The 15,205-nt window shown below is 43.8% G+C and overlaps 1 protein-coding gene across 1 annotated transcript in view; it reads left to right on the forward strand.

Moving 5' to 3' along the window:
* Nucleotides 1-15,205, forward strand: part of ITGA9 (integrin subunit alpha 9) — a 216,746-nt gene that overhangs the window by 7,001 nt on the left and 194,540 nt on the right. The window contains 3 exon segments of the mRNA XM_040547302.1: nucleotides 805-932; nucleotides 1,951-2,057; nucleotides 8,043-8,166. Coding sequence (XP_040403236.1) covers nucleotides 805-932; nucleotides 1,951-2,057; nucleotides 8,043-8,166 — 359 coding nt within the window.

Raw genomic sequence — 15,205 nt, forward strand, 5'->3', positions numbered from 1 at the left:
TCACCCTCAAGTGCCCACATCCAAGTTCACAGCCAGGTGAGGAGATTGTCCCTTTAATGAGGAGAAGGCATGAGAAACTACCAGGTTGCTAAACAGTCACTTGTGGGATGATCCACTTAGCTGAAAGTGCTTATCATCTTTCAAGGCTACATCTAGGAACCCCATGAGCGTAGCTGTGTTGGAATTTCCCAAGGTACTAGTTCTCACACATGGGACAACTACTCCAGGTATAGTCATCCCAGCCTTAATGCTAATGAGGGCTGATGGCAAGGCACTGTGGAAGAGATTTGTTCCTGTGTTGTCATCCCCCCCCTTTTTTTAAACTGTAATTACATAAAATCTTCTGATAAGGGGGTGCCTCAACTTTCTTAGTAGCCTTATTAAACTTAAGCTGGCCAGAAACAAGCAGGTTCAGGTTTCCTCATCTCATGGGTGTATTTTAGCTCTTGTGGAATTTTTGGGTTGATAGGGATATAGTTAAAACTGAGGAAAAATAGATGCAGCTGCTGTCGTCTTTCCTAATACTCTCCTAAATGCTATCTGGGGTGAGGAAAGGACTTGCTTCAAAAGTGTTACACTGCTAATGGAAATTTAACTTATTAAAGTATTCATGGCTTCACTGGAAAAAAATGCTTTCACCGTCAGTGTTGTTTTCATCTTGTGAATCAATGTCATCGTTTTACAAGGTTGCTGGAAAAAGTCTTTTTGGTGAGGAACCTCTGGCAACGCGAACCTTGCTGTTGTTTGTTGTTTTTCTCTTTTGACTTGAAATTAATCACTTGTTACTTTGTGTTTGGTTTCCAGGGTCTTGGTTGGAGCTCCCAAGGCAGACTCTAAATACAGCACCTCTGTTCAGTCCCCAGGAGCGGTGTTTAAATGTCGAGTCCACACCAATCCTGACAGAAGATGCACGGAGCTGGATATGGGTCGAGGTGAGTAGCAGTGATGCTCTGAGGGAGGGATCAGAAGGCCCCACATAGCTGGCAGTCCTCCTGCCAGGTTCAAAGAGGCTCCAGGACCCTGAGAGGGACCCATCTGCCTCTCCTGGTGGAGGTGGGTGTGGGATGACCAGGTGGTGGGGTGATGGGTGCGTGATGTCAGAGTTATTAGCATCACAGCAGTCTGTGGCTTGCCTCGTAATGCAGCTAATGATACCTTGCCTTTGCTTCGAGTGCGAAAGGTAGTAAGGTCCTCTGAGAGAGCCGTGCTTGTACACTGTTGGTACACTGATCAGGATCAACTCATTTCTCTGACCTACTGTCTGAATCAGGGGAAGATGGGCTGCCTATTCCCAAAGTAAGGCTCTGATCTAAAACCTTCTGCTGGATTCTGAGGGAGAAAATTGAAGTCTTTACATATTTTCTCTTTCTTGGTCATGTGATTCACAGTATTGATTTCTCCATCTATAATAAAACCTATGTTAGTATTGGTTTATTAATCTTTTCACATTTGAGTGACATAGAATTTCTTTTTATGAAGCTTACATGGGTTAAAACAATATTTTGGCAAGTTTGATTTGTCCACCTACTGTAGCGTAAACCATCTTTCATGGATTCATGAATACTGCCTGAGAGGACTAAGGATTTAGACCTCAATTTGTTTAAATGCCCCGTATCTCATTTTGCAGGATAACTTTATTTTGATTGCATGCTGCAAGCAATCCCCCATCTCTCCCATTGATTTCAGTTGAATGGTTTATTCAAGTAAAGCTGTGGACATACTGTAATAGCTGCTGGCTGTTTGGGACAGGCTCTCTCTTCTACTATGGATGGTGCCTTAGTAATGGTGAGAACGCCACCCTGACTAATGCATACAAGAAGTAATAACTGGGTTGAAAGGGAAAAGAAAAGCACTGACAGGCAGATGTTTGATGGACAATCACTTTTCCTATGGGGTAGATATTTAAAACTCACATCTCCTTGCCTTGCTGCCCTTCCCCTCCTTCTGTAGGCAATTCTCGGGGCATGCTCTGTGGAAAGACCTGTAAAGAAGACAGAGATGACGAATGGATGGGCGTGAGCCTGGCTAGACAGCCTAAGGCTGGTGGAAGTGTGCTGGTAAGTCCACTCTTTTCTTTGATCTCATTAAAATCATTGCTGCTGTCTGACTCTAATGCTAAACACGTCAGGATTAATGTGTTTGGTAGTGACTGACTGAGTCCAGCTTTACAGGCAGCAAATCCTGTAGTCCCTTCCTTCAAGCGGAAGGAAAATGAACCCAAGCCAGAAAGTTTTATTTATAGAGGAACGGCTTGAAAGCAATCACACCTGACTTGTGTCACCTAAGGGCTTCCTCCTAAATCTGAGGGATTAAATCTCTGAATGGAATAAATAGAACTTTGTCTGTGAGGTATCTGTTGTTTTGTTCTTTTTGTAGGTTGTCTGTGTTTATGTATCCATTCATTTTCCACTAGCGTATATATTGTGTGTCAGAACTCACCATGAAAAATGTAAGATGAGACTTTGGGGCAATATTTTGTCTTTATGTATATGAATTTTCCATTAATGAGGTGGAAGAATTGAGAGTGGAGATGAATTAGTTGCGTGTGGGTGGCCTTGTTGTCTCTGATATGGTTACCATGCAAATAGAAAGGGTCAAGGAGAGCAGATGTGGTCCTTAGGATGTAGAATTTATCTCTGCAAAACAACACTTTCTGTGCGGGGAAAGAATCATAAAAAGAGCTGGACAAATACACTCATGTATTTTAAAAAGGTATTATGATCAATAATTGTCTGTGTTTGCATCCGCTGTTGAGCTCTGTCTACCCTGGGAGCCTGCCTGCAGGAATGTTAAACAAAATAAAAATTGCAATTAAATGTTGTGCATAATATGTGACAGGCAAATTTCAAGCTCATATCAGAGTAACTCTAACAACAATCTATTTCTAAACACTGACATTTTGGAGTCGAAAACTTGCAGTATGACCGCATCTTTCCAGTGAGGTAGGGAATCGCCCTGGTGAGTGGTGCCAACCAGTCACAAATGAGCTACAGGAGATTTTGTGCGACAACTTCTGCACCAACCACTTACTAAGCCAAGTGGAGAAAGCTGCTTGACTTAAAGTCATTTTTCTTAATTTGTATTTAGATTCCAAACACTTAACACCCCAGGTTCTTTCACACTGACTTCCCATGGGGGAGTGGGAGCATGAAAGTAAGGCATTCCAACCAGAAGACTGTAAGCAATTCATATTTTCAAGGGATAACCCAGTATGTGTTCTTAGAATAACCCTGCATGAGTGAAGAGTAACATGCACTGATCCAGAAAACCCAACTTCATGCTACAATTCCATGTTGGAAGTGTTCAAGGTCAGGTTGGACGTGGCTTTGAGCAACCTGATGAAAGATGTCCCTGTCCGTGGCAGGGGTGTTGGAACTAAATGATTTTTAATGTCCCTTCCAACCCAAACCATTCTATGATTCTAAGACACATGATACTCACAATTTTCTAGTCATTGGTCTGAGCTAGACAAGCCCTTCTGTCATTTTCAGAAGCTAGTGCATATACTTTGTTAGGCAACACTGAAACATTTTTGTCAAAATGACAATTATCTTAAGAATAATGATTTCATATATCTCGGTTCAAAGGGGAAGAGGTTGCAGCTGATGTCTAGGGAGATGGTACCTAAGCAAAAGCAGCAGAGGAAAGGGAAGTTGGTGAAAAAGCCAGTTAACTGCCAAGGCTAGGTCTGGCTGCTCACTGGCAGAGGGAAGGCTGCAGTGGTGAAGGACGTGGGCAGACTGGGAGGGCTTAGCTTTTTACGGCTTAGCAATTTCCGTGCTCATTACTGGAGGCAGGAAGACCCAGCTGAAGGCACTGGAGGTTTTAAGGGGATGTCTGCTGAGCAAATCAGAACAGAGCACTAAGAAATAGTGGAAAGTATCAAAACAGTGCTTTTTAAAAGTGGTTTATTTGCTGCTTTGAGGAAAGATTAGGCTACTTAGCCCAGCGTCTCATGGGTTGGTAGGAAGGCAGTGTTTTGAGAGTACTTGCCCAAAGGGCTTGCATCAAGTGCAGTAGTTTTGTGTTCATTTGCCCTGGATTTTTTAAAAATATATTTTCATAAATATGGGCAGTCACTTTTTAAACCCACGTGAACTCTTCATGCTCTTGATGTCATGTGTTAGAACAATTGCAATACACAGTGAAACTATAGGAGTATGAAGAAGTCTCTCCTTTTGCTTTGAAACTGCCTAGTGTCTTAAACCTATCTTAACAGTTTTCTACAATGCAGATTCCTCTCCTTCAGATGAAAGTACCAGCTTCAGTATAAGGTTAGGAGTGTGCAGGTTAGGAGTGTGCCTAGCTAGTGTTTGGTAATGTGGGTTTTATTTGAGCTGATAAAGTGCCAGAACATTACAGAACCAGTGTTTTATGTTTGTGTAAAAGAATTAATAGAAAAACATCTAATAATGAAGATTTAAGCAAATGAAGAAGTAAGATTATCTAAAAAATAAGCTGAGTTTGCAGTTTGGTGGCTTCCTGTCCTCAGGTATGCTGTCAGTCAATATTTGCATTAATTTAAGAGCTACAGTGATACTGCTGAGATTGCAGTCTCTTCCCCAACTGAAATGGCAAAATTCCTTCTGTCTCTTTTACTGGGAGAGGAGCTGGGGACAGTACATTATGATTTGGAGATAAGCCACGTCCTTTAATCTCACTCTTCCTAAATACCTGTCACATCTGTCGTTACTCTGCGTTTTATCAAGTGTTGCCATTTTTCGCTCTAAGTAGCTTACTGGCACGCTTAGTGATAAAAGCGTGTGTGGGGGCAAACCCATCACGGTGCCAAAGCCCTCCCTAGGGCAGAGCAAGCCAGAAGCAGTCTGACAGTGGTACATTTAACAAGTCCTTTGTTTGTACTCTGACTTCAGGAGTCAGCCTCTGAAGTGAAGTCTTGGTCTCTCGTGTACTTTTCCTGTGGTGCAAAGCCCATGGCTGGTGCTCAATGTACAAGAAAGCAAAAAGCATCTGCGGTTCTGAAAACGGCTGTTCATGGTCTTGTGGTGATGCAGTGTCTACTATCACCATCCATGGGGGTGTTTAAGGGAGGGTTGGACCTGGTACGCAGGGACATGGTTTAGTGGGTGACGTTGGTAGCAGGGGGATGATTGGACCAGATGATCTTGGAGGTCTTTTCCAACCTTAATAATTCTACGATTCTATAATTGCTAGAGACCTCTGTGTGCTTGGCCCAGAAAGGTTTTATTTTGCCTCAGGATTTGCATCCTTTCTCCCTTGTTCCACATCAAATTCAAGAAATTCCTCTCCATTCCCAAGACCTCTTCAGCCATGTGCTGAAGAAGGAAGGCTGTAGCCAACTATCGTGGTGCATCGCCTTCACACAGCAATGTTGAATAGTGCAGGGATCATGTATTATAATCCAAGTAAGCAATTTTGGGAAGGCAGGAGAACCAAAAGCAGCTGCAGACAAGCTTTGCTCTGGCAGCGGGACGAACATGCTGATTGCTTGGCTGCAAAGAAGTGAGTTTTGGGGAGGAAGAGGAGATGCTGAACTCCACTGCATTGGGAAAATATCAAGTTCTGTGGCTGTGGTGGTGGGGAGTCTGAGGTGGAGCTCATCCCTTAGATCTACTCACAGGTTGTCAGCAGACTCAGGCAGCCAGTGGTAAATTGCATTGTGCCCGAGTATGCACTATGCTGAAGGTACAGAAAAGTGATCATTCTTGCAAACAAAACCAAAAATACAAAAAATGAATCCCCCTTCCCTCCCCAACATAACACAAACAAAAATACTCACAAAAGCAATCAAGCAAACAAAAAAAATACCAAACAGATTAGGGAAGTGTGCCCAGAATTAATAAACTGAGCTCCCAGCCTCTTGTTGATTTTTGAGCATACATTTAATGCAGTGGCATCTTTTTCTTCATTTTCTTTTTTTTTTTTTGGTTATCTTGTTCTATCTTTCTTGGCCTCTGCACTTCACTCCTTCTTGCTCCTGAGCAGAGCCTCCTGCTTCTGATGAAATGCTGCTGCTCACCCTGACATGCCGTTATTTGTGCTCCTTTGGGAGAGATTAGTAGGTAAATTTATGCGAGTCCCTGGCAGTTTCTGAGAGATAAATTGGCAGGGAATTTGCAATATCACGGTTCTTTATTTGTCTTTACATAATTTTAAAAAATACTCTCGGTCTGTTTCCGTTTGAGTGAATATCCAGAGTTGAGGTTGACTTGACTGTAGCTTTAACGGTATGTGTCTTTATGGTACTCTCTTTAGAAGGGCCATGCCTGAATGTATTTGTGCTCACAGTACAGATGTGCCAGGGGAGAAGCTCTTTCCTGTTTACTCTGAGAATTAACATTTCATGTGTTGTTTTCTTTTTTTTTCTTTTCTTTTTTTTTTTTTGACATTGCTGTTGAATTTTGAATGGGGGTGCCTGGGGATTAAAATCATAAATGAGTTTCCTTAAAGCAGGGAACCGAGTCCCCGAGGCTGCTCTGTACAGGACTGCTCACATACACTGTTTGTCAACCCAAGTGCTGTTATAAGCATCCTTTGTGTGACGGGTGGCAGTCTTCGTGGATTTCTTTACTGCTGTTGAGATGCTTCCAATGGCGATGTGTTTGGTTGCGAGGTGCTGAGGCAGGAAAGTGGGGTAGCATGAGGGGAAGGAGGAGAGAGGATGTCTCATCTGGGGAGGATTGGGTAAAATGCGGGGATCATGACGCGGTCTGTCCCAGGCCCCTCTGAGATAGCAAGGCTGACGTGAAGTTTCCAGAAAAAGTTGAAAGCATGCGGAGGAGGTGATTTGTAGCAGAGAGCCTGCTCCGTGCACATGGAACCAAGCCTTAAACGAAGCAAATTGATACACCTACACTGACTTTAGTGACTTAGACCAGCTGGAGATGTGGCCCAGCATGTGTTCAAAGCCCTTGCTCTTTCACATCTCACTTCCTTTTATTCCAAGTAACCCTTGTGCACGGGATAACTTGTGATTTGTCTGGCAGGAACGCAGTGTTAATGTTTGGAGCAAATAGGTTCTGGAAAGGTGTGAATCAGGCTCTATATTGCTGGCATGCATGTCTTTGTGTGGCAGTTGTACTGAGTGCTATGTCCTGGTGAAGCTGGTTTAGCCCTCCTTGATCTTACTGTTCACTAAAAGGGGAAGGCACCCTGATCTCTGCCCTTTGTCTGTACCTTGACTGATGTTGGCAGTCTCATTGCCACAAAATCTCTGGCATCTTCACTTAAACTAATTATCGGTAAGCAAGACCCGGCTTTTCTGTCACCAGGAGCAAAGCTGCCATTCCCAATAAGACAAGCCTTTGACTTACACAGGCATCCTCCGGTGAGATAATGTTCTAGTACGCTTTTAGTAACCTTCTGAGTCCTAGCATCTCTTCTAGTCCCCTGGCCATGAGGATCAATACACAACGAGAGATCTTGAAGTCTCCAGCATGAGCTATGACTTGCTCTGACACCCGCTGTTTTCCTCATCATGCACATATGAAGGATTTCCTCAGTGCAGCTTTTCAATACTTAAAGGGGGCTTATAAAAAAAGATGGAGAGCAACTTTTTGCTTGGTCATATAATGATAGAATAGGGGGGAATGGTTTTAAACTAAAAGAGAGGAGATTTAGATTAGATGTTAGAAGGAAATTCTTCACTCAGAGGGTGGTGAGGCACTGGCACAGGTTGCCCAGAGAAGCTGTGGATGCCCCATCCCTGGAGGTGTTCAAGGCCAGGCTGGATGGGGCCTTGGGCAGCTTGGTCTGGTGGGAGGTGTCCCTGCCTATTGCAGGGGGTTGGAACTGGATGGTCTTTAAGGTCCCTTCCAACCCAAGCTGTTCTATGAAGGATGAGATCTGAGTCACCAAGTTAGGCAATGTCCTAAGCTACAGAAGATAACAGTGAGAAGATGCTGTGACTAGAAAGAGCGGAGTGTAAAAGGAGGGTGGCGGGGCAGTGGCGGGGAAGGTGATGCTGATATGTGCTGTTCATGCACTATGCGTACTTTGCCTTGGTCGGAGGGCTCTCCTGTGACTCTGGGTCAGTAATGCATGTGGTATGATCTCTTTAGGCCTGCGCACACCGCTGGAAGAACATCTACTATGAGACAGAGTACATCCTGCCCCATGGCTTCTGCAACATCATTCCCCCCAACCTGCAGCCCACCGGGCGGAAGCTCTTGCCCTGCTACGAAGGTAAGGGGCAGGGGGCTGGGAGTGGGGCTCACCTCCATCTCTCATCTCACATCTTACGGCTGCTCTGTTTTCCCTTTTTTTGCAAAACCATCCACAGTAACCCTTGCTGCTGATGTTTTTCTTTCTTTCTTTTGTTTTTTCCCCCTCTGTAACATACTGCTGCCTTGAGTTACAGCTGGGATGGAGGTTGGGTTTTGGGTGAAGGTGGGAGAATAGCACAATGATTGAACAGATCCTGAGACTTTCTATACACGGTCACATTTAACTACCTGTGAAATAATACCTATCTGAATTATGTTTGGAGGCTATGGTTCTCTTTCCTGTGTATGAATAATCAGTAGATACTGATGTGAGCTTGGACTCTCATGGTTAGCTGTAGAACAGACTAAATTGGAAATACTGTAATTGGGAACCTATTTTCCCATCTCATGGAAATATTTTCATTTTTGTGTTGGGATTCATCGGAGGATTAGAGAGGAAAAAGTGTTGCTTAACATTTTGCTTATTTCAGGGAACTTCTGCAGCAGCTTAATACAACTGCTGCTGTGTTTTAGATGCTGTAAGGTGTCTTGATCACTGTTCGGATCCTCCAAAGGTCTGTGTTTAGGTGGGCATGAAGAAAGAGGGCTCCACCACCCTGAACAATGGGCTACCATTCCTGTTGTTTTTATTGTAAATCCCAAGTGTCAACATCTTAATTTTCCATTTTTCTGGTGCATTTGAAATCTATGTATCATGTTTCCTTTCCTAAAGACTTCAGAAGACAGCATCACCTCAGCCAGAAGTAATTAACTAAACCAGTGCCATAAGTATCCTGTTATGAAGAAGACAGGGTGTCTCCTAAGGTTTCTCAGCCCCCAGAGAGGCACTCGGGGAAAACACCTTTTTGGGTTTCTCCTGGTTGTCCCTGGCGTTCCCCTCTTGCCTGTAGGAGCCTGAGGAAGCGTGGGAGTTTGGAAGACAAGGCGTAGCATGGTTTGATGTGGGCAACACTTCTGATTTTATTTACTGTTTTCATTGCAAACCCATGCAATTTTTGTCTTAAATGCATGTTTCAGTCTGGAGGCAGCACACTTGTGTATTGCATGTTTAATGAGTCCTGAAATTATTCGTTATTTGAAACGTGAGAGTTTTTGAGTCTCTTGAACCAGCCACTCCAGCTGATCTGTGACAGAATACAAGTGAACCACGTAAGCCTTCCTGTTGTGAGTGCTGTCCCATTGTATTTGTTCTTTTTCCTTCGTTCCTGTCAGCAAAACCAGGCTTGGGCTTCACAGTGAGCTAACACAATGCAAATTGTCCGATACGAGCCTTGATGGTCAATGTGCATGTATGGAGATGCTGCCAGAGCTTCCTCTGAATCTTTGTCATCACTCCCGCTTTTTCTTTAAAAATGCTTGTCTGAATCTGTTGCAGGGAGGTGGTTTCTAGAGGAGACAAACTGCTGGTGTTTTTCTATGCGTCATGTCTTGAGAGTAAAACGGCTGCTAATCTGACAGGATATTTGCCAGGAATTGCTAGAAAATAGAAATGTGTGGGCCTAGCGTATGCAAAGCAGCCAGTGGAAAATTGGCAGGGCTGGTGCAGTACAATGTTGGCTTAGCTTCACTGCATGCTAGAATGAAAATTGGAGTTTTGGGACTGATTTCTCTCCCCCCCCCCCCCCATCTGCCATTGTCAGACATGAAATCACAAAGTGTCACAAGAGATGGCTGTGTTTATTTGCTGCTGGAACTTTTAGGTTTTGATAAAGCAAGCCTGATCCCAAAAATGAGTGATAGCCACGATACGGCATGCAGATGGGTGCGTTGTTTGAGGTCGGCTGTGATCCACTCATCTTGCGACAATCCTTTTAAGCTTTTTCCTTCACTTTCTGGAAGGAGGAGAAGAAATTCTCTTCCACTGACGCTACGGGTTAAGAGAAACAGTCTGAGGGAAAGAAGCTGGAGGTTTGGTAGGAATAATAAATGCAGTCAGTAATGCAACCCAAGTGCCTCTAAAGCCAGAGCCTGTAATTAGTGCACCTAAAGTGATAAGCCTTGTGAGAGGCTAACGTGGCTGTACAGCTCACAAACAGAAGTGGCTTGCCAACTGGTGAAGCGCGCAAGCCAGCTGAGCACACATCAGTCGCCATACGTCTGTGTGCGCACACCTCAAGACAGATTATTAGCTTGTGTAACAAAAGTCTTGTGCCAGAAAGGGAGAGGAATCTGACCTTGGGACGGACGTCCTTAATGCACACAGTATGTTTTCTATCTGCATAAAACAGGCTTAATAATTAAAGACAAAAAAGGAAGTTTCCATTTCCTGACTGGATGGTAGTGGTGCAACAACACAGTGGTCTCAATCCATCTTACTCTTGTCCAGTTTCCCTGAAACAGCTGACAGAAGTCTGGAAGCTATTGAGAGCTAATGAGAACAGCAGCAAGCCTAATAGTTAAACGCAATCTTTCTGAGTAGGAACTAATCTGGTTTATATGAGCTGGCTGTCCTCTCAGGTATAGCTGGGGTATGGAGCCACGATCTTCCAGGCGGTGCTTTCACTTGTTTATTTTTTCCGTAGCTGCCTGTTCACTCCCCCAGTGCCTTCAGTTTGCAATGAAGAAGGGTGTCTGTTTCCAGCATGAGAGGTAGCCCAGCTGTATGGGGAGAGCTGGGATGGTTTCCTAGCCTTCTGTGGTAGGAGCTGGTGATGGAGGCGGGGAAGCTGGTGGACTGTGTGGTTAGGAAATAAGGGGAACAGCACATGCTCACGTGCCTTCCCTCTGAAGGGATGAGCAAGTGCTGGGTCCAGACCACACTTGTTTTTCTGGGAGGCATCAAAATATGCCTGCTTTGTGGTGCAAACCAATACCACAGTGCTAGGTCAGAAAAATTACTACTGTTTTTTCCCAGTGTAGTAGAACACAAGAAGATGGGAAACAGGATGCTCTCAGTGCAAATGGTAGCTTATTGTAACTGTCCATTTCACTTCCATTTGTGAAAATGGTAAAGGATTTTATTGCACAGTGAAACTCATGCTGTGTTATGATATTGAAGTTTGCTTAGAGACTTGGGTTTGGTCAGAGAAGAGGTTGTGGAGCATTTGCCTTCAGTGTCATCACACATCATAGCTCATCCTTTTTTGTGTCCTTTTTTAACCAATTACTTCTTCCTCAGCCTTACTTCTCTTATAAACTAAAATCATCCTGTTAACACAAAACTTTTTTGGGGGGCTTAAGCAGTTTCTGGCATGTTTTCAAAGTCACAAAGGCAGCCACCTCTTTCGTGCTCAGCCTCGTCTTATTGTTTTGCTGTCAGCTGTTGCTGCAGCAGTTAGTTTAGTGGCTTGTGGTCTGCATAAGTGAGGGTGTGCAGTGGTCTGCGGGCAGATGAAAGAACAATAAAGAAGTGTAAAAACAAAGGATCCTTTCATGACAGCAGTTATTGCCTGCAGATATTTGGAACTACCTAATCCACTGCATGTAATATCTAAACCTCATGCAAATGTTGCTGTTCAGGTGTGCAAAAGCTGTAAGCTGATGCAGTATCTGCACAGTTTCCTGCTGGCTTATAGTTTCAGTGCATTGATGGGTGGAGGAATGGATGGGGGTATGAGTGGCAGGTGTCATGGCCATGTACTAGGGTGGAGGGGAAGTAGAAGCAATCTTGGTTTTTATGCCTTTGGGGCTCTTCTGCTGCTTGAGAGAAGCAGAATGGCTCTAGGAGGGGGCAGAAGCCTGTGGAGCTGGAAGGTGATCATCCAGGATGTGAGGGGCTGCTCTGGGCTGTGACCCTGGTTGTGTGAGCTGGAAGGAGATCCGCCTGGGGTGAGAACCATGTGCAAGTGGGAGTGAGGTGGCCTGAAGAGAGGAGTGGCTTTTGTGCTGAAAGAATAATGCCAGAATCCAGGAGCCCAGTGTCCAGCCAGGCTGGGCTGCTGTCTCCCTGGGCAGGACTGCCTGTGTTGGCATCCCTCCAAAACATGCTGCTGCTCTCTTCTCTGTTTCAGTGGAGTTTTAAATGCTCAGGTAGCATTAATATCTATGGTGTTTGTGCCTCTGTGCTTCAGATTCTCTTTGCAAAATGTCATTAAAGCTGTTTTCTCTCTCAAGGGTGGTAGGAAAATAGATGAATCAATATGTGTGATCTGCTCAGGTCGTGCAGTGATAGGATAGATGGATACCTGTAGGATGGAAGGATGGTCACTGCTTTGTGTTGTTGCTGTATGTCTTGCCACGCTACTGTAATGAATCCATTTATTCCCCTGTAAGCTCTTTTTTTTTTTTTTTTTTCCTGAGAAGTATTATCAGGTATTTATTCAAGCCAAATATTTTTGTGTCTTGTATTCATTTCACAGAGACAATGGTTATATCCATGCTCAGAATTTATTTGAAATGCTGCAATTCCAACTGACCACTGTTACAACCACAGCGTAACTATTTATTTAAGTGAAGTCTAGGGCTATTAGTTTGATATGATAGTACTGGCAAAACAAGTGACTTAAAAACACTGAACACCACAGGAAGCCATGAATGATGTCTGTTGAAGTATGAGCTTCAGTGGACATACCAATTGAGTTTATTGTACAACCATTTAAACCACCAAATCTCTCCTATTCCTTAAGCATTGCAACCAGTCGTTCATCCCATTTAAAGAAAAACTTTTTTTTCATTGCCTGACAATGAAAACAATAATGTGTTTTTCTGTTCCTTTTCTAATATGTATATTGCTGATGAAAATCATCTGTGTTGTGTCCTGTGATGTAGGGGCTTTTGTTTTCAAGTTATTCCTGGATCTGAATTTGGCCTCTTTTTTTTAAAAGTAGGCAAAATTATACTATAATAAAATAATGCTTTGAATTTGATAAGCTTTTTGACATGATTAGAGAAATAATTTAATTTTTGTACAGGCATTTTTTTTATCAGAAGAAAATCCTTTGTATCCCAAGAAACGAAGTTATCTTGCTTGTTGTTGGAACACAACTGCATGAAGCCCTGGACTCATCCACCAGCCTTGAATGGCTGCTTTGTTGTATGGCTGAAGCTATTGCTCTTTCTTCTGTCATCCTCACATGGTTTTACATTTCCTTGGTTTCTATTTGCAGCTACATTCAAGAAGTGGCTTGTGTCAGCTGGGATACTTGCATCCACAAGTGTTTGTGGAGGGAGCCTTCCATTGCCCTGAGCAACATGGGGTGATGATTTGGAGAATCAGGACTCTCATATGCCAAAACTTCAGTTTCCGGGGCATTCAGTTGTGTTTGAGACTTTCGTTTGTGCTGCAGAGGGTGAGATGTAAGGCACAAGTGGGTACCCTGGGTGCCGTGTAAACAAAGCTTGGTAAAATAGTTAAGGCAGGATCGATTGGGAGAAAAAGTGTTGTAAAGCCTGTTTATAGAAGGATAGAAGGAGAAATTTTAAAAATCACAAGTAAGAAATAAATTTTATTTGCCATTCAACCTGTGCTGAAGCATTCCAGGTGATTATTTCGTTATTTTTCTGACCTAAATCTTTCACTGCTTTAGTTAAATATCCTATGGCAATTTTCCCCTTTTATTTTAAAGCAAATTGAACTGTGTGGATTTTTTTTTTTTGAAGGAGACACTTAAAGAAACTGAGCCAAGCCTAATACCTTTTTTGTAGGGAAATATACCATTTTAAATCCATCAAATAGTCAGCGAGGCCCAGCTGCAGCAGCTGGTTGTGGCCTTGCGCTCGGGGGCTGGAAGGCCTCTTGCCAACCCATGTAGGGGGATGCTCGCTGTGGGGTGATTTTGGATTACCAGAATCTGGGAGATACCACAGGTTGAGTGTGGAATTGGGAAGAGGCAGGATCTGTTTATGCCTTGGTACATGGGGTAAAAGAAAAAAATTGTGGTTGGAGGTGAAAGCGCCTCAGTTGGGCAAATGTGGAATTTGCGGCAGTGGATCCCATGCGAGGCTGGAAACACAGCCACTGGAAAAGTAGGGCCTTTTGGGACACACACGGCATTATTTCTCAGGAAATGCCAGAGGGAGAAACCTCATCTCCTCAGCTTGCTGAATAAAAAGTGCTCATGTCTACAAACAAGGATTTTTTTCCAAGCGAGGAGAACCTGACTCAGTGAGAGACTATCCGTGAAAAGCTAGAGATTCAGAGCCCTGGTGCTGCCTGTAAACAGCAAAGAGAAGGCCCAGTGAATGCTGGTTTCACTGCTCTGTGGGTGTGCTGCTGCACGTTCCCACTGGGAAGCTGGGTGTGTGGGGGCACAGCTGCTGCTGATAATTCCTTTTGGTCTTCACTATGAAGAGGCCATTTGCTCACTGATTCCATGACTATTTTTTTAATCATTTAGCAATGAGTTAATGATGCTTGCTTCAAAGAAGAAGAAAAAAGAACAAAAAAAATGTTACTAGGCTACTTGGAGACTGTTTTTGGAGACTGAATTGCTCTTTCTCCTGGACTTTTTTTATCCTTTGGAACGTACTGTAACACGCAGGAAGTGGCAATATGCAGAAGCTATGTAGTCATTATTCACTCATTATTATGGTAAATATTTGACAGTAATGGTCAGGAAAAAAAAAACTTCCAAGTGGAAAGTGATTTCTCCCCACACCATCCCTTGAATTTAGTGTTTTTGTTTGTTTGTTTTGTTTTGTTTTTAAGGAAAGTGAGTTTTTGTTTGTTTGTTTTTGTTTTTTTCCCCTTCCATTTTCTACTGAAGGCTAAAGTAAAAAATCGTCAGGTTTGACAGGGGAAACAATTGCTTCATAAAACACAGATGAAAGCTCCTTTGCTGGGGACTGGGAGCCCTGTCCCCTGTGACCTGGGAGCTGTGAGCGTGTGGCTGAGAGCAGTGGAGCTGAGCATCCCCCAGATGAGATGAGCAGACAGTTGATTAAAAGCGGTGCCCTCTCCTTCCTCAGCACCTTCTTCCTGGGGATGGTGTCCCAAAGCATCCCTCCACCAGAAATGCTTGCGGGGTCCCCCATCCTACCCTGGCAGCCTCCAGGCTGTGCGCAGGGGGGTGCAGACCTCTTGGGTGTGAAATGCCCACTGCATGGTGGTGGTAGGGGTA

This window comes from Cygnus olor, chromosome 2 (assembly GCF_009769625.2).
Source record: "Cygnus olor isolate bCygOlo1 chromosome 2, bCygOlo1.pri.v2, whole genome shotgun sequence".
Lineage (NCBI taxonomy): Eukaryota > Metazoa > Chordata > Aves > Anseriformes > Anatidae > Cygnus > Cygnus olor.